Below are 17,673 nucleotides of genomic sequence, written 5' to 3'. Positions count from 1 at the left end.
GTCCCCAGGGTGGAGGAGAGCCCAGAGTCAAACACCGCGGGCGCAGGGTCCCGGCGGGGAGCTGAGCCGCGCTGCGGCTCTCCTGGTTCAGAGTCGCTGGTGGCGGGGTCGGAGCAGAGCGCAGGCTGCGGGTCCCTGGGGTGCAGGATCCCGGGGCCGAGCCGCGTGCGGGAGCACCCCGGGGCGGGTGGGTGCTGCCCGCACCCCCGAGGGCGAGGTGCGGTGCCCGGCGGCGCGGCCCGCGGTGTGCCCCGGAGGTGCCCCGGGGGCGCGGCGGGGCCGGGCGGGGGCCGGGCTGGGGGGTGGGGGGGCGGAGAGGGGGGGGCCGCCGTTCGCGGCGCTAGGACCGGGCGCGGCGGCGGGCGGAGCCTCCCCGCCGCTCGCCCCTCCGCCCGGCCGCTGCGGCAGTGTCTCGGAGGCGGGCAGGCGGCCGGTCCCTCCGGTCCCCCCGGCAGCATCCCGGCCCCGCCATGGCTGGCGTCGGCTTCGCGGCGCACCGCCTGGAGCTGCTCGCCTCCTACCAGGACGTGATCGGCGAGGACAGCCCCACCGACTGGTGAGCGCGCCCGCCGCCGCCGCCGCCCCTTTGTCCCCGCCGCCGCCGCCGCCCTTTGTGCACGGAGCCGCCCGGTATCACCGGCCGCGCCCCGCGCTGCGCCTCCCGCCGCCCCGGGCCCGCGGTGCCGGCAGCCCCGGCACACAAAGGCGGGCGGGGCGGCGGGGGGGGGGGGGGGGGTTGCGGAGCGGTGTGCCCGGCCCGCGGCCCCCGGTGCCCGCACCTGCCCGCCGCTGCGGCCGCACCGGCCCGGGGCGCGGTCTCCGCTTTGTCTGCGCCGGGCCGGCACGTGCGAGCGCGGGACCCGCCGCCTCCGGGAGCCCGCGGCACGGCCCGACCTCCCGCCGGGCAGCGAGCGCGGGGAGCAGAGCATCCGCGCACGGCGGTGCGGGCCCGGCGGTGCCCCCGGTGCTGGGCCCGGCCCCGGGTCCCTCGCCATTGTCTGGAGCCGGAGCCGCGGGCAGGGGCGCCAGGGGAAGGGGGAGATCGCGGTTCCCTCTGCCCGGCGGAGCGAGGCCTGCGGCCGCCAGGACACCAGGCATCCCCCCCCCACCCCGGTCCCGCTTTCCGCGGTACCCCAAGCTCCCGGGGTGCTCCATCCCCGCGGGGCCGCGGTGCATCGGGCCGGGACTGCCCCACCGCGGTGATGTGCTGCTGGCTCGGGACGAGGGGGCCCTTCCCCGGCGGGACCCCCGCGCTGCTCTGCCCTGCCTGCACCCCCCGTGCGGGGCACCCTGTGCTGCGGGCGCCGGGGCCCGGCAGGATCCAGGCACCGCTGCAGTCGGTGCAGCAGCCCGCAGGGAGCATCTCCCCATCACCCTCCTGGTCCTCCAGCACCCATCCACATCTCCCAGCCCCACCCGGGTGCCGTGGGGCTGGCTGGGGGTGTCTGACCCGGGATCCTCTCCTTGCTCCCCCAGGGTGCCTGTGCTGTGCAGTGGGGGGGGGATGCTACTGGTATCCTGGGGTGCAGCTCGCTGAGCAGAGCTGGGTGCTGGATGCATGCTGCTAGTGCTGATGTCTGATGGGGATGCCAACCGTGCACCCACCACCCACTCTGGGTGCACCCACTGCCCAGCTTGGAGTATCCAGCACCTGGTGTGCATGCTGCTCTCTAGCCGGGTGCCTGCTCTTGGGACACAGATGGGGTCTGGGAGCCCCCCGGGCTTTGTGCACCTGGGCGGGTCCAACCCCCTGCCCGGCCCCGGGTCTCTGGGGAGCCCCACAGTCCTGCTGCCAGCCCAAGGGCACTGTGGGGAGCGCAGTGTGTGCTGGCCAGGAGGCAGCTGTCAGCCCTGGGTACATCGCTTCCCGGCATCTGCTGCAACGAGCCCTCCCTGCCAAAGCTGCTGAGAGCAGCAGAAATGGTTCCTGGGAAGGCAAGAGCCAGGGCTAGGCTCCCCCCCCTCCCGGTTGGGCCCCCCCACCTCCAGCACTGAGCCCCATCCAGGCAGCGAGCCTCTGCCATCCCCATCCTCGGTGTTGAGCTTGCCCCATCATCCGCAGCCCATCCATCCCATGGTCACTGGGAGTATCCGGTACTTGATGCCAGATGGGAGCAGCATCCCCACTGCAGGGCCCAGTGCCCCGGTGTGGGATGAGGGGTGATGCTGGGGAAGCTGTATTGGTCAAGGTGACGGGGACCATCCTCCCTGGTGGTGACCCAGCGTGTCTGAGCCAGGGGCTGTTAGGACACTGTGCAGGAGCCCAGCCCTATGTTGGTGCCGAGGGATGTTGTGCTCTTGCCCAGTTGGGATCCCTGTGTTTATCCTGAGATCCTTGTGTTTAGTCCGGGATTCCCCCTGCTCCAGCCCGGTCCTGGAGGGTCCAAGCGTCCCCTCCCCCTGCCCGGCCCCGCGGAGGCTGCTGGGGCCCATTACTCGATCAGAAAGGAATTTGGTGCTGCCTTCTGAGCACGCCGACTCCCTGGAGCTCCCAGCCACATTGGAAACACATGTGCCCGGGCTGGGGTGGGCGGGCTGGGGCGATGCTACCCCTCCCCAGCCACAGCGTGGGGTCAGGCAGCTGCGAGTGCTGCATGGGTGCTGCTCCAGTGAGCCATGGGGCCATGCCAGGACAGTGGGGCCACTGTCCCCTTGGTGGGGTGATGGAGGATCTTCACTGGAATCCCCTAGCCATAGGGAGCCCACCCTGCCTGGGAGGCACCAAGCACCTCTGGTGATCTGCATGCCTGGAAACCAGAGGTGGGAACGGGCTTGTGTGGGTTGGGTGGAGGGATTAAAGCCCAGGGAAGGGGGTGAGTGATGTAGGATGCTGCCTGCACCCGCTGTGACATGACTGGTTCCTGCTGCTGGGGGGATGCTGTTGGGCTGTGGGTTCCTGGGACACCCCTGGGGATGCTGCTGGCCCTGCTCACCTGCAGACTGGAAACCTTGGGATCCTCCGTCCTTGGATGTGCTGCCAGGCCATGCTGCTGGCCTGTGTTCTGGGCATGGCTTTGTTTCTGCTGCAAGCCCCGGCTGTGCTGGGAGCATCCCTGGGTGCAGGCAGCAGCATTGCACTCAGCTACCACCCTGCATGTTCCCAGGGGGAAGAGACCAAGCAGTGGGTGCCCACAGCACAGCAGGTCCTGGGCTGGGGCTGCATTTGCCCTTCCCCAGCACAGCATCACAGACGGCGCTTTGCAGCTGCTTTGCCGGCTCCAGGCCGGGAGCTGGCGCCGGCTGGGGCGGCCGATTAGCGGGATCGGGATGTGCGGATTAAAGTCAATCTTGTTGGTGCAATTATCTGCGGCTCGCTGCCAGGGGCTCAGGGCTGTAGGTGCCAGGAGGTGGAGGAAGCCCCCCTACTTGTGTTCCACACCCGCCTGCCTTCCCCTTGTCCTCCAGCACCCAGGGTCCAGCCGTGGCCCTGGTTTGGGGGTGGCTCTGCCCATAGCGACCCCCAGGTTCCCATCCCCCAGACTGTGGCTGGAAGCCGGGTGAGCATGGCTCTACTTGGCACTAGGGGATTTTGGTGCTCTAACAAGCACTGCACAGGCGCCGCCAGCCGAATGCCGATGGGCAGAGCCGCCCTGGTGCAGGGATGGGGGGGTCCAGCACGGGCAGCCCCAGCTTTCCGGGTGCAGCGTGTGACGGTGGCAGGAGGTTTGGGTGCCTGCCAGGCCCCGGCAGATCCCCACTGCCTGCCTGCCTCCCCCGCTCCCCTCCGCTAATCACCTCGTCATCAGGGCAAGCTGCATCCCAGCTGGGATGGGGGGGTTGCTATGGCGACGGAGGATGCTGGTTGCCTAGCAACATCCATCCCCTCGCCCACCTGCCCTGGACCAATTTGGCATGTGTTCTCCCCCCCTCTATAACTGGCTGCATGCCCCTAGGGAGGTGCAGGCTGGTGGGGGTCCCCATGGAGCCCCGGGGGGGGCTGGCCAGGGTGCAGTGGGAGCGAGAGGGGGTTTCCCATCCGCTGGGAATGGTTTCCAAGAAACAGTCTCCATGACGGCCCCATCACACCCCGGCGGCACATTGATTTGCTGCTGCTGGTGCACCGGCATCCTCCCCCGGCCTGGTGCCTGCTGGGCTGGCAGCTCACGCAGCCCAGCACGTGAGCGGCCCCAAGCTCCCTGCCAGGCCATGGGGCTGGCCCCAAAGCTGGTTGGTAGCTGGCAGGGGTGGGGGGAGGACAGGGGCAGACATGCAAGGAGCCACAAGGCCACAGTGGCTTGTGTCATCGCACGGCTGCCAGCTGTTCCCTGTGTCCAAGTGACCCTTCTGTCCCCAACCTGGGGACCCTGCCTGCAGGGAGGGGGAATAGGCCCTGCCCAAAGCCCTGGCAGCCTGGCCCTTCACAGTGGTGATGGACAAGGGTTTGGGGTGGCTGTGTGGCAGCTTGGGGACACATGGGCAGTCCTCCAGGATTCCAGTGACCTCAGTGTTATCAGGATGGGGAGGTGGTAGGCTGGCTCATGCTCCTCCCAGCTGTGGCTGACCCACACTGCTTCCCCAGGGCCCTCTACACATATGAGGATGGCTCCGATGACCTGAAGCTGGCAGCATCAGGAGGTAAGCTCCTCTCCCCACAGCTCTGCTCTGCCAGCCTTTTCCCCGGCACCCATCCTGGTGCTGGATGGACATAGGCTGATGGTGCTGTGCCAGGCGGAGGTTTGCTGGAGCTCTCTGGCCACTTTGAGATCCAGAAGGTGATGTACGGCTTCTGCAGCGTCAAGGACCCCCAGGCCGTGCTCCCCAAATACGTCCTCGTCAACTGGGTGAGTGAGGGTGGCCGTGCTGGTGGGGCTGTGCTGTGCTCACCAGAGCCACAGTGTTGGCAGGGGCATTGCTGGGTACAAGGCCAGGGAGGATGCGAGTACCCCCCTGTCCCACTGCCCGTGGTGGTCGCCCTGCCATCCATCCCTGCCATAGGTAGGTGAGGACGTGCCGGATGCCCGCAAATGCGCCTGCGCCAGCCACGTAGCCAAGATTGCCGAGTTCTTCCAGGTGGGTGATGCTGGGAATGGGGATGATGCTGCCGGGGCACGGACCCTGGTCCCTGACGGCTGCTTTGCCCCCTCCCCAGGGCGTGGATGTCATCGTCAACGCCAGCAGCGTGGAGGACATCGACCCCGGGGCCATCGGACAGCGGCTCTCCAATGGTCTGGCCCGTGTCTCCAGCCCAGTGCTGCACCGCCTGCGGCTGCGGGAGGACGAGAACACCGAGCCCGTGGTAATGTCCCCATGGAGGCAATGGCGATGGTGGCGGCGATGGCAGCGGGCGGGGGGCATCCCTCCCGCCCGGGGCTCCTGTCTGCCACAGCCCGTCACCCCCTGTGCCGCTTACTGTTATATCCCCCCTCGCTGATCCCAGCCCCTCCGTCCCCCCCGCCTCTCCTCCGTCCCAGGGCACCACGTACCAGAAAACTGATGCCACCGTGGAGATGAAGCGGCTCAACCGAGAGCAGTTCTGGGAACAGGCCAAGGTGGGGTATGGGGAAGGCAGAGGGTAGCCCCTGGGGAGCGGGGTGAGCTGCTGGCAGGCTGATGGGCAGCCCCGTCCTTCATCCCCCCCCCCACCAGAAAGAGGAGGAATTACGCAAGGAGGAAGAGCGGAAAAAGGCTCTGGATGCCCGGCTGCGGTTCGAGCAGGAGAGGATGGAGCAGGAGCGGCTGGAACAGGAGGAGCGGGAGCGACGCTACCGGGAGCGCGAGGAGCAGATTGAGGAGCACAGGCACGGCGGGGGCTGCGGTGGGGCTTGTGTGCGGGCATGTGCGTGTCTGGGGTGGCTGCGAGCGTCTGGGTGGGCGCAAGGGTGCTTGTTCAGGGGAAGAAGTTGTTCCCGTTGAGGGTGCCGAGGCACTGGCACAGGGTGCCCAGAAAAGTGGTAAATTCCCCATCTCTGGCAGTGTTCAAGGCCAGCTTGGACAGAGCCTTGGGTGACCTGGTTTAGTGTGACGTATCCCTGCCCATGGCAGGGGGAACGGGACTGGATGATCTTGAGGTCCTTTCTAACCCAAACCAGTCTGTTATTACATGATGGGGTTGGGGCAGGGGCTGGCAGGAGCTAGTGCCCAGCCCCTCTCCTGTGCCCCCGTCGCAGGCGGAAGCAGCAGAGCATGGAGGCAGAGGAGGCCCGGCAGCGCCTGAAGGAGCAGTCCATCTTCGTAAGTGCTGTGGCGGGCATGGAGCCGGGCTTGGAGCCGCAGCCTGGCATCACCCCCAGGGAAGGGCCTTTCCCAGCTGGGTCCCCAGGGCATCCCGTTGCTGGGGGTGACGCTGTGTCTCCGCAGGGGGAGCAGCAAGAGGAGGACGACAGGCAGCAGCTCAGGAAATCAGAGTCGGAGGTGGAGGTGAGTGTGGTGTCAGCCGTGCCCGGTGCTGGACCTCGCTCCCCAGCCAGTGGTGCCCAGAGCATGTGGAGGGTGCCTGGGGGGTGTTGGGTCTCAGCCTCCCCCCGTCCCCGCAGGAGGCTGCTGCCATCATCGCTCAGCGGCCCGACAACCCCCGGGACTTCTTCAAGCAGCAGGAGCGGGTGGCATCGGGCAGCAGCGACGCCATCTCACCGGGCAGCCACAGGACAGGTGAGGGGCTGGGGGGGGCTGCGGGCACCAGGGGGGCACAGAGACCCCCAGGGGAGCAGGTGAGTGTGGGATCTGGGGGGGGATCTGTGATGTGGGGAGGGGGTGTCCCCTCTGCTGTCCCCAGCGCCATGGTTGTGGGTGCCATGGGCACAAGGATGGCAGGGTGTCATTCTGCTCTGCTGTGCCGCCATCACCACTACTGCCACCACACCTCATGTGGCCCCTGCAGCCGGGGCAGCTTGGCAGGGGCTGGATGTCAGTGTCTTCAGCAAGGGGGGCTCATCCTGCTCCTTGCTGGGTGTCGTCCATTCACCCTTCATGGCACCGTGCTGACAGCCACGTTGGCAGCGTGGTCGGTGCGGCTGGGGTTCGGGGTGGCTTGGGAGCTCATCCCATGGGGGCAGCTATGAGAGTAAGTGGGGCACCTGGTGTGCTCCTGGCTGGCAGGGAGTGACCCATAGAGAGGCTGGGCTGCCCCACAGTGAGGGGTCCAGCCCTGGGCCTCTCTTTGTGGCTCTGGGGTAGGGGCTGGCTGCCCTGGTGAGCACCTTGGCCACGGGGCCATGTCATTGCGCAGAGCTGGGGATCGTGCTGGGGTGCTGTGCCATAGGGCTGTGCTGGAGGAAGCCTGTGATGTGTGTTCTCGCTGTGGGGTCATGCCATGGGTCATGCCATGGGCTGTGCCATGGGCTGTGCCGTGGGGCTGTGCTGTGGAGTTGTTCCTCAGGGCAATGCCGTGGGTCTGTGCCGTGGGTCGTGCCATGGGCTGTGTTTTGTGGCCGTGCCGTGGGGCTGTGCCGTCAATTGTGCCGTGAGTTCGTGCTGTGCCTGAGCAGATAGTTGGTCCCAGGGCTGTGTCCTGGCCTCTCTTCCCACATGGCCTTGCAGCATCACCTTCCATTCTTCTGTCCTGCTGTCTTTCCATCCTCTTGTCCCACCATTCTCCCACCCCGCTGTCACTGCTGCCTCCTGTCCTGCCATCCTCCCATCCCGGTGCCTCCGTGTCCCGGCCCCACCATGGCTGCGCCGAGCAGGGACTGACCCATCTCTTTGCTCTCTCTTCTCTCTCCGTCCGTCTGTCTGTCTGTCTGTCTTTCTCTCACAGGTCGTCTGCACTGTCCTTTCATAAAGACAGCTGACAGTGGGCCGCCTTCCTCTTCCTCCTCATCCTCCTCCCCCCCGCGGACCCCCTTCCCCTATATCACCTGCCACCGCACCCCAAATCTCTCCTCTTTCTTTCCATGTAGGTAGCTGGGAGACCCTGGGCATGCAGCTTCGGGGGGGCCGCACCGCGGGCGGCTGCCCCACAGCCCACCCCAGCCCCACAGCACATGGAACCGACAGCAGAGGCAGCGCCGCTCCCATGGGCACCCTACACACCTCAGCTGGGGCTGGCCCCATGGCGGGTGCTGTGCCCCTGGGGTGGGAGGATGCAGCAGGCTGTGCCTGTGGGGCAGCTTGTGCCCGTGGTATGGGAAGGGGACACCAGGCAGGCTGTGTCTGTGGGACAGATGGGGACAGGGCAGAGCTGTACCCATGGGGCACGCCGTGCCCATGGGGCAGGTGGGGATGGAGCAGGCTGTGCCCTGGAACACGTAGGACTGTGTCCATAAGGCAGTGCAGGTATGGAAAAGGCTGTGCCCATGGGGCAGAAGGGGCTGGATGGTGCCTGGGGCCGTGTGGGACTGTCCCCCCCACTAGCCAGGGATGGCAGGGCACAGAGTTGTGCCTGAAGGGGCTGGGCAGTGCCAGGGCCCAGCAGGGTGATGTGTGGGCAAGGCGGGTGTGCGCCATGGCATATATGGGGCTGCCTGTGCCCATACCTGGCAGATGTGGGGTCTGTGGCTGCGTGGGGCCAGTGGGCATGCCTGGAAGGGCACATGATGGTTGTTGCACCCATGGGTGCCTCTGCCCCGCCAGTGCAGGATGCAGTGGCAGGTATGTGGTGACGTGTTTGACAGATCATGGTTGGCGTGGGGCAGGAGCAGGGGCAGTGCTGGGGGGCTGGTCCCCTGCCTGTGTGCGCACCCCCACATACACCCCCCGTCTCCCTTGTCTGCAGGCAGCCAGTCGGACGCGTACCGCAAGGCCTCGGCAGCGGGCTGCAGCCCCTGCGAGCGCAGCCCTGCCGCCACGCCGCTGGGCACGCCGGGCACCCGCGTGCCGGGTGACGACACACCAGCAGCGCCCAAAGGTGGGCGCAGGGCTGGCACTGCCCGGGCTCATCCCCGCAGCGCAGCCCCTGCTGCAGCCCCGCCACCCTCCCTTGCATGGCATTGTGCATCCGTGCTGTCCTGTTTGCATCCCTCGATAGACCCCTGCCCCGCCGGCTCTGCTGTGTCCCCAGCACATCCCCGCCGTATCCGCTGCTCCGCACCGGTGCATCCCCGCCGTCTCTGCTGATTCCCCCCACCCAGTGCTCCGCCGTCATTGTTGCATCCCTGCTGTCTCCAGTGCATTTGCTAACACCAGTGCATCCCTGCTGTCTCTGCTGTACCCCACCCCTGCATTTCCCATCTCCAGTGCATCCCTGCTATTGCCAGTGCATTCCCTGCGCCAAACATCCCCACCATGTCTGCATCACCCCAGTGCAGCTCCCACTGTCTCTGCTCCATCCCCCAATGCGACTTTGCCCTATCTGCCATCCCCACCAGCGTTGCTGCTTCCTTCCATGCATCCCCACTATCCCACTGCATCCCTAATGCGTCCCAGCCAATTATGCTGCAGTCTCCATGTGTCCCTGCTCTGTCCCCATTGGCCCCTTTGCACCCTCTGGTGCATCCCAGCTTTCTCTTATGTGTCCTTCCAATGCACCTCTCCCTGTCTCCTCCACATTCCCTGACCTTCCCAGCTACTCCCCCCCACCCAAGTAGGGCCGAGTCACCCCCCAAGGGATCGCCTTGCCCCGCACCATGTTCTCTCCATCCCTGGTCTCCTGGTGCATGCCATGGGTCCCCTCCTTGCCCACCCACTCCCACCCATCCCCGCAGCATCTCTCTGCTGCAACCACACAAACCCCTCTCCCAAGTGCAGCCCTTTCCCTGGGTGTCCCTGAGCCCTGGATAAGGGGGCTGCCCCCACTGACTGCTGTTGCCCCCCTTGCAGACACCCCCAGCCCCAGCACCCAGGAGGCCGAGCCAGCCACCCCCGAGCAGCACTGGCCCTTCCCGGGGCCGGAGGACAAGGCTGCCGAGCCCCCCGGGGACGAGCCCAGCCCCAGGCCGGTGTGGACAGCAGGGGGTGACATCCTGGGGGACCTGGTGACCCTGGAGCCCGCTGAGCCCTCCCCGCCACCCACGGCCACCGAACCCCAGCCTGGGGGGACCCCCAACCCCGAGAGCCTCATCGACCTGTGGCAGAGCGACGGGGCTGCCCCCCCGGCGGCCTGGCCCCTGCCTGCTGCCCCTGTCCCCGAGGGACCCCCGGCCGCACTGCCCGACGAGGGGCCCCTGCTCAGCCTGGATGAGCTGCCTGAGCCCCCCGCCACCTTCTGCGATGTGGAGCAGGAGGAGGAGGAAGAAGAGGAGGAGGCAGCCGGTGGGGGGGGGCCCCAGCCCGGGGGGCTCGGCTGCCAGAGTGCCCCCCAGGAGGATGTCCCGGGCCGAGAGACCCCCCCCATCACCAACGGGGAGATGGCCCCCAAGGATGGGACGCCGGGTCGTGGGGAGCAGGTGAGCATTGACAGCGGGGAGGTGGTGGTGGGGTGATGGGGTGGATGGGGGGCGTCCTGACCATTGCCCCCACCCCAGGCCAGCGAGGGCTACTTTAGCCAGTCCCAAGAGGAGGAGGTGCCCCCCCCCGAGGAGCCATCGGCCAAAGCCCCCCAGCCTGTCTTCTACAACAAGCCCCCAGGTGAGTGGGGACGGGGAACATGGGGGGATTGTCCATCCCTCTATTGGACATCCCCGCCATGCTGACCCCCCCCACCTTGTCCCCCCAGAGATTGACATCACATGCTGGGACACGGACCCCCTGCCTGAGGAGGAGGAGAGCTTCGGGGGGGGTCTGTAAGCCCGGGTCCCGCTGCCGGCACCCGCAGCTTGCCCCGGCCGGCGCGGGGCATGGGGGGGGGGTCACAGCTGGGGGCCTGGACCCCCCCATTACCCCGCTGGGGCCCCACAGGCTGAGGCCTCCGGGTGGGGGCCCCCCCGCTGCACCCCCACCCCGGGGCATCTTTTGCAGCCCCCCCATCCCCTCTCTTTTTTAAGTTGTCGGTAGGAGCCGTGTCAGCCCCCAGCTCCCCATTAGCAGCTCCCCCCCCCCCCGCTGCCCCAGCGCCCCTTTGGAGGGGGGGGACATGACACACGCTCGCATCCCTTGCCCAGCTATGGGACAGGGTCCTCGTTCTCTTCGTGCCCCCCCCCCCCCAGGGAGTCCCCAGTACTTTGCACGAGTTAAAAGCAAAAAGGAATAATACTAATAATGGATGAATATGGCAATAAAGTGACCTGACCGAGCGAGGCTGCGGCCAGCAGTGGCCCCCCCCCCCCAACCCAAACCCCAGCAGGGAGCTGGTGTGGGGATTTCACCCCCCCACTTCTTTCCTTGCTGGGAGCCCCTCCCCCCCATTCCCTATCCCTTTCCCCATTCCCGGTGACTGTTTTTGGAAAGCACAAGTTCTGTACCGGCGGTGTGCTCATGTCTGTTAATAAATAAAGAGACTCCCATGGGGGCTGCAGCCTGCTGGGGGAGGGTGCAGGGAGGGCTGGGGGGATCCCCTCAACGCCAGGAGCCAAACCCGAGCCACAAACTTTTATTCTCAAACTGTAACAAACGAAAAAGTTAAGAAACAAGAGCAGAGTCCGGGTCCCCAGAGCCCCCGGCCGGGGGGGGGTGCAGCAGGGGCCAGGCGGGGAACCAGCCCCTTCCGCGCCGGCGGCGATGGCCCACGCCAGGGCGGGTGTCCCCGGGGTGATGGGGGCAACCGAACCCAAATTCCCATGCCCCCTCCTCCTCCAGTGCCGGAGGGGCACCCGCAGTAAGGTCCGGGGGTCCCCCGGTGCCGCTGTTAGACAGCGGTAGTCCTGCCGAAGAGGGGCATGGAGACCGGGAGGTGCCAGGGTCCCGGCTCGTAGGTGTCCCTGCTGCTGAGCTCCGAGTCCGTCCAGCTGGGAAACATGCGAGGGGAGCACTCTGCCTGCAGGTAGAGGTCCGGGCAGGCAGGGCCGGGGCTGGCCGAGCGGGGCAGGTGCAGTGAGGAGCCGTAGCCGGCATCCAGGAAAAGGGGTTTGTAGCTGGGGGGCTGCTCCTGCTTCTCCAGCCGCTCGTGGCTCAGGAATGGGGCGTTGATTTTGCGGTAGAGCCCCCGTGTGTCCATCAGCACCTCGCTGTATGGTGGGGGGGGCTCCGCCATCAGCAGCGCTTCCTCGTAACACGGCGGCTTTGACAGGTCTGACTCTGCAAGGCAAAGCCCCCCCGGACCCCTGCTGCCATCAGTGCTGCGCCCCGCTTCTCCTGCCGTATCCCCCCCCAACACCAGGGAGAAGCGCACGCTGCGCCGACATCTCCTCCCTGCTCCTTACCGTGCCGGCAGCTCCAGGGCCGGGGGGGAGGGATGTGGTGGGGGTGATGATGGTGGGGCTCGAGGCGCAGGCGGTGGGGAATGGCGATGCCGGGGGGGCTGCCCCCATAACCCTCGTAGTGCAGCGGCTCCAGCTCCAGCGCACGTAGGCTCTGCTCCCGCAGCCGCTCCTCCTGCTGCCGTTTCACCCGCCGCCGCAGGTAGCTGCAGAAGCAGCACAGCAGCACGATGAGGCCCCAGATGAGCCAGAAGCCCGCGAAGCAGGTGAGGAAGGTGTAGGTGCCCTGGGACATCACCATCTTGGCTGCCGGTCCCGGGGGGAGGCCACAGCCTCTCCCTGCCCTCGGGGTGGGGGACGGGATGCTCAGGGCAGCCGCAGGGCCAGGGCAGGACCCGATGCTGCCAGGGCTACCGAGGGCATCTCCCCGGGCCGTGCCCGGCGGCGTCTCCTCCGGCCCGCGGGCGCCCGCCGTCAGGGGTCCGTCCTCGCCATGGAGCCGGGGGGGGCTGGAGCAGGTGGGTCAGGCCTGGGTGCGCTGGGCGGGCGGTGGGGCTGGGGGCCGGCGGGGCGGGCGGCGGGGGGCTGGGGCCGGCGGGGTCCCGCTGCCCATCGCTGGGAGGGGACCGCTGGGGAGGGGGCCCTGCAACGAGACAGACGCGAGTGTGAGTGTGGCAGGCACGCGGCCGCCGCGTTCCCATGGCGATCGGCGGGGAGCCCTACGTGCACCCCCGCAGTTGCCCCCACGGCGGCAAACCCGCACCCAACCCCAGCTCCCCGCCACGGCACTGGCGGGCACCCCCGGGGAGCAACACGGGTGCTGTGGTCACCACAGCACCGACACCTTCAATGCCAGGGGGTGTCCGCTGGTGTCCCCCGCTCCTGCCCACCCAGTGCACCCCACATCGGCTGCAGAGCCCGGGCAGCTCAGCCCCCTGTGCTGCCAGCAGGGAGCCCCGGGGTGCCTGAGGAAGAGGAGGAGGAGGAGGGACGCGCAGAGCTGCCGGCTGCCTGCGGCACGTGGCGCTCGCAGGAACACGTGCACTGCGGCCATCACTGGCCTCGCGGCCACCAAAGAGGCTCAGGGGATGGTGGCACCTTGACTCGGTGATGCAGGGCAATGGGAACTGTCACCCCTGTCAGGTCACTGCCTTTAGGCAGGGTGACAGTTTGGTTATGTCCAGCCAGGCACCAAACAGCGCATCCCAGGGACTGGGGGGAACATGCACATCGAGTGGGGAGCACCACCCATGGGTGTTCACAGATAGGCATGTAAGCATACGTGAGAATTATGGCATGGGAGAAAACTGCCCTGCCCATGGGGAGATGGGTGAATGCTGAAGGGCTGGTGGCTGAAGGCAGAAGGACCACGGTGGCATCATCGCTTCCACGTGCCTCTGCTTGGCAAAAAGGTCCCTATCAGCTCATGGGGCAAGATCGAGGTGACCATGGCAGGGCCACCGGGTGCCAGGGGGCTGGGGGGGCAGAGGGAAGGGCCAGCGGGGCCAGAGGGCTGAGCCCAGCCGGAAGGAGGGATGAGGGAAGGAAGAGGCCGGGAGCTCTGGCCATGCTCTGCGGGCAGTGGTGGACAGCAGAGGCTGCTTCATCGCACGGAAGCAGGGACAGGGGCAGTGTCGGGATGTCAGTGCCTGGGGAGGGGGTGCCCCTTTTCTGGGGCTCCCCAAGCTGACATCACTGCCTGGCCAAGGCCAGCTCGGTGCGGGCAGAGCCCGCCGGTGCCAACAGGGTTCCCACCGGCAGCCTGGGTGTCCCCGGGGGCACCGTGTGGGAAGGGCCGCGGGTCGAGCACCGGGAGGGCTGCCAGAGGAACACCGGGAATGATGGCGGGGAGGGGAGTACTGACGGCGCCTGGAGACCGGGGGCGTTTGCATCTGGGGGGAGCGGGGCTGCCTGGGCCGTGCGGGCTGCGTGAGGAGCGGGGCCGGGCTGGGAGACACCCACACCGGTGGGGGAAAGGACCGGCTGCCCGGTTGGGAGCAGCCACCGGGCCGCCCCGCTGCCCCCGGCCGCGGCCTGGGCCCCGCTGCCCGCCCGGCGCCTCCGGCGGCAGGGGGACACCCCCCGGCGGGGACCTCCCCGCTCCCAGCGCCGGGCGCGGCAGCCCCCTCCTCATCCTCATCCTCCTCCTCCTCTTCCTCCGCCGGAGCGCGCTCCCGGCGGGCACGGACCGGAGCCGCGCGCCCTGCTACGCGCCGCGCGCCTCGGCCCTGGCCGCCGCTTGCCGGTGCCGGCTGTCCCGCGCGCCCCCGCCCCGGCCCCGCTGCCTCCGCGCCGCGCAACAGGCGGAGGCGTCGCGCCCGCTCCCTCCGCGGCTCCCGTTACCGGCGGCGGCGCACGTGGCTCAAGCGGCGGGCGGCGGCTCCATAGGGTGGCGGCGGCGGGAGGGGGAGCGGGGGGAAAGGAAGGGGCCCGGTGCGCGCCCGATGCGCGGCGCCGCCGCCGCCTCCCGGCGCTGCCTTTGTCTCCGGTGAGCGCTCCCGCGCCGCCGCCGCGCGCCGCCCCGCCCGGGCTCCCGCCCCGCCGCTCCGCCCCGCCCTCGGCTCGGGGAGGGACCCGGCGGACCCCTCGCACCCCCACCCCGGGACCCGCCGGCGAGCGGGGGCTACGGGCACTACCATGGGAATCCCCTTCCTCTCCCCCGGGGAACGGCCGCGGGGTACCGGTGGCGTGAGGGCCGTGGCATCCCCGCGGGTGACCGCGGGAGACCCACAGGGCGGGGATCGGGGATGTCTCCCGGGTGACGGCCCCACGGTCCGGGTGGGGTGATGCTCCACGGGGTGATGCCACGGGCTCCCTCATCCGCTGGCCCTGCACTCGCCCGGGAGGTGGTTGGGGGATGCCGGGGGATGCCAGCCACCCACTGCCCCGGTGCCAGCCGCAGCCTCCTTGGGTGACAGGCACGGGCTCCCCGGGGGTGGCGGCCAGCGCAGGGACAGTGACAGGGGCAGTTTAGCCGCTCACGAGACCTTGACAGCCCTCACTGCAGCGGGGCTCACGGCTGTGCGGGGCAGGAGGCGAGCCTGGCCCCGAGGACAGCGAGGGACAGCGGTGGCACTGGGTGACACAGGAGCCTGCCCTGGGGGTACCCCGAGCTGCCCCTGCTCCCGGAGTAGACCCCTCACTGGCTTCGTGTCCTTGTGCGCTGGGGCTCCCCCGCCCATTTGCCATCGGGGCCGTCACCAGCTCTTCTCTGCTGCGCCCAAGGCTGGTGGTCACGGTCCCCATGGGAAACCTCCCCAGGCTCCTTGGGACGGGGCAAAAGAGCCCCGCTCCCCATCCGCTGCACCCTGGGGCACCCCGGTGACAGGGCAGAGCCGTGCCAGAAGCCGGGGGGGGGGGGGGGTGACCGGGTGTGGGCCCCCACGCAGGCTGTGACCCCGCCGCTGCTTCCTCCCCGTGGGCAGGGTGACGGCCGCACACACGGCGCATTGTTCTGCCGGGGCCGGGCCGGAAGGACTTCCTCCATCCCAGCCAGGGGACGACCCGGGGCCGCCGGGCGCCCGCACGGGTAGGGAGAACGGCTGCGGCAGCCGGCCAAGCCCCGCCACCTCGCTCGGAGCAGGGCCGTGGTGGCCATGCCTCCCCCGGCCCCCTTGGCCCCGGCTCCGACTCACCTTGTCAAAACTCGCCTCCTGCGATCGGACCTCAAAGCGTGGCCGCGGCCGCCCGGCAGAGCCGGCTCGACGGTTGTGGGGGTGCCCGAGCAGCACCCTCGGCGGGCAGGGGGCTGCGGCCATGCAGGGGGGCTCGGGTGCTCCTTCGGGGCGGGGGTAACGCAGAGGCGGGGGGCACGGCGGGGCCCTCTGGCATCGTCAGGCCAGGGCGATGGAGGGCGGGGGGGGGGGCAGGCCTCCGGCCCCGCCAGCGCCGGGGGCCGGGAGCTGCCTTCCCCTTCCCCACGGCGGCGGGGGGAGGCAGGCGGGGGAGCGCTCCCCGAGCCACATGGTGGGCTGGAGGAGGAGCCGTTGCCCAGGCAACAGCTGAGAGCATCCTTCACCCCTGAAAATCGTGTGCCGGCGCTGCTGCCACAGCCCCACGGCTAGAGACTCAGCACCCCGGACCCACAGCGCCCTAGCGCCCACTCAGAGCTCCGTCAGGAGCTGCCGTGCCCGTGGGGCACAGCTCCAGCCATACACCAGCACCCCGTGACCCACAACCTGCTCTCTCCCCTCCCCTCAAGACAGGGATGTGGATGAGGCACACCCCAAATGTTGGGACTGGGACAGCACTGGGCAGGGGGAGAGCTGGAGACAGGCAGGACCCCCTCCCTGCCCTGCTCAAGGCTGAGGCTGCCCCAGAGCCCAGCCCTTCCCGCACAGCCACGCTGGCGGGGTGACAGACACCACTAACACACTGGTGACCCCAGGACCCGGGTGCCACAGCCCCAGCAGTGCCGGCAGGGCGGCACCACATCCCTGGCTGGTGTGGTGGGAGCAGCAACCCCCAGGCAGCCCCATCCCCCATCCCTGCCTGCTCTCCTTCCATGGCTGCAGAAAATTCCTGGATTTTACCCCAAGATGCCCCCTCCGAGTGTGAGAACTCCTCCTCGGCCTGCTCCCATAGCAACTGTTCCCTAGCTACCCAGCCGCACTTGCTATTCTCATCCCTGTGCAGCTGCATGCAACCCCCCCGCGCTGCGCATGAGGCTGCTGCCACCACCGGCAGCCCCACCACCGGCCCTGGTCCCCAAACCCACCCTGCAGCCACCCCAACCCCCTGTGCATGCTCCCTCTCTGGTGACTGTCATGACCCCAACCCTATTCACACAGTGTTCCCTGTGCTTTCAGGGGCTGACCCTTGGCCTGAAACTGCTCTGTGCTGACACAGGGTCTCCCAGTGCACAGTTCCCCCAAAGCAGGGATGCACTGCACCCAGAGGGGAGCAGGACTCTGTCCCCAGCCCCACAGCACACCAGGACAGCCCAGGAGGGGCTGTGCTAAAGGCAGACAGGGGGCATGGCAGACATGAGCACCCCAATAGTACAAGGCCCAAACCACCTGCCAGAAGCCACGAACGGCCACCCATGCTCGCCGGGGCTCAGCATCAGCCCTTGTCCTGGAGGACAGGAGACCCAGCAGAGCCCATGGCAACAGGAATAGGGGGGCCTGCTTCTCTCCTTCCAGCCACCAACCCTGGCTGGCCCACACAGGCCCCCCTTGACCGACAGCAACAGAAGGCACAGTCAAACTTAGGCTTAAGAAAAGGTTAAAAATTTAAATACTCTCCAACTTTAGTGCAAGGCAAGCAAATGATACCACAGGTCCAAGTCGGTGCTCAGCCCCCCCGGGGGGCCTTGGCTCAGAATGAGCACGAGGCAGCAGCACACACACGTGCACGCACGCATGTGTACATACACAAGAGACAAGTTATTGCTTGGGGCACAGCTGGGACAAGTGTACAAGGAGACAGGACAAGCAGAATAGAGAGGTGGGCTGAACCCCACACTGCTCCCCAGGGCCATAGAGGGCTCCAGCCCCTGCACTCTTGCACTTGGACACACACCAAGCCAGCACAGCAGGCATGCTGGTCCTGGCCCTGCTCACTC

At 68.2% G+C, this 17,673-nt stretch overlaps 2 protein-coding genes across 5 annotated transcripts; one reads left to right on the top strand and one right to left on the bottom strand.

Annotated features, from left to right (window-relative positions):
• The first annotated feature begins 348 nt into the window (after positions 1-348).
• On the top strand, positions 349-10,994 carry DBN1 (drebrin 1). Of its 3 annotated transcripts, XM_061456705.1 has the most exons (15): positions 349-556; positions 4,520-4,575; positions 4,669-4,781; positions 4,936-5,010; positions 5,090-5,236; positions 5,412-5,489; positions 5,587-5,738; positions 6,108-6,171; positions 6,298-6,357; positions 6,474-6,588; positions 7,694-7,831; positions 8,651-8,782; positions 9,694-10,259; positions 10,338-10,440; positions 10,529-10,994. In XM_061456705.1, exons 1-15 carry the CDS (start codon positions 471-473, stop codon positions 10,597-10,599), a joined length of 1,956 nt encoding a protein of 651 aa, XP_061312689.1. In that variant the 5' UTR covers positions 349-470; the 3' UTR covers positions 10,600-10,994. The 3 variants fall into 3 exon arrangements, with proteins under 3 accessions (XP_061312689.1, XP_061312690.1, XP_061312692.1); XM_061456706.1 differs by lacking the exon at positions 7,694-7,831 and having other exon boundaries at positions 350-556; XM_061456708.1 differs by lacking the exons at positions 7,694-7,831; positions 8,651-8,782 and having other exon boundaries at positions 350-556.
• Positions 10,995-11,326: 332 nt separating this feature from the next.
• PRR7 (proline rich 7, synaptic) lies at positions 11,327-16,008 on the bottom strand. 2 transcript variants are annotated; one of them, XM_061456713.1, is made up of 3 exons: positions 15,743-16,008; positions 12,111-12,313; positions 11,327-12,011 (listed from the first exon to the last, which is right to left on the bottom strand). In XM_061456713.1, the coding sequence occupies exons 1-3, from the start codon at positions 15,863-15,865 to the stop codon at positions 11,597-11,599; spliced, it is 741 nt and encodes a 246-aa protein (XP_061312697.1). In that variant the 5' UTR covers positions 15,866-16,008; the 3' UTR covers positions 11,327-11,596. The 2 variants fall into 2 exon arrangements, with proteins under 2 accessions (XP_061312697.1, XP_061312698.1); XM_061456714.1 differs by lacking the exon at positions 15,743-16,008 and adding an exon at positions 14,451-14,472 and having other exon boundaries at positions 11,327-11,985; positions 12,111-12,750.
• Positions 16,009-17,673: the final 1,665 nt, after the last annotated feature.

Source organism: Pezoporus flaviventris, unplaced genomic scaffold (genome assembly GCF_033815535.1).
Source record: "Pezoporus flaviventris isolate CSIRO_AGI_PZ_B2104156 unplaced genomic scaffold, CSIRO_AGI_Pfla_v1 ptg000023l, whole genome shotgun sequence".
In the NCBI taxonomy this organism is placed as follows: domain Eukaryota; kingdom Metazoa; phylum Chordata; class Aves; order Psittaciformes; family Psittacidae; genus Pezoporus; species Pezoporus flaviventris.
The sequence above is the reverse complement of the archived record's forward strand: the minus strand, read 5'-3'. Positions and strand labels throughout refer to the sequence as shown.

Bases quoted from the DNA above. Each gene is read 5' to 3' on its own strand.
- DBN1 (XM_061456705.1), top strand. From the start codon at position 471: ATGGCTGGCGTCGGCTTCGCGGCGCACCGCCTGGAGCTGCTCGCCTCC. The intron at 5,739-6,107 runs GCACGGCGGGGG...CCCCCGTCGCAG, and splicing joins GAGCAGATTGAGGAGCACAG to GCGGAAGCAGCAGAGCATGG. The intron at 6,358-6,473 runs GTGAGTGTGGTG...CCGTCCCCGCAG, and splicing joins AATCAGAGTCGGAGGTGGAG to GAGGCTGCTGCCATCATCGC.
- PRR7 (XM_061456713.1), bottom strand. From the start codon at position 15,865: ATGGCCGCAGCCCCCTGCCCGCCGAGGGTGCTGCTCGGGCACCCCCAC. The intron at 12,314-15,742 runs GTGAGTCGGAGC...CTGCTTCTGCAG, and splicing joins AGGAGGCGAGTTTTGACAAG to CTACCTGCGGCGGCGGGTGA. The intron at 12,012-12,110 runs GTAAGGAGCAGG...TGATGGCAGCAG, and splicing joins GCCCTGGAGCTGCCGGCACG to GGGTCCGGGGGGGCTTTGCC.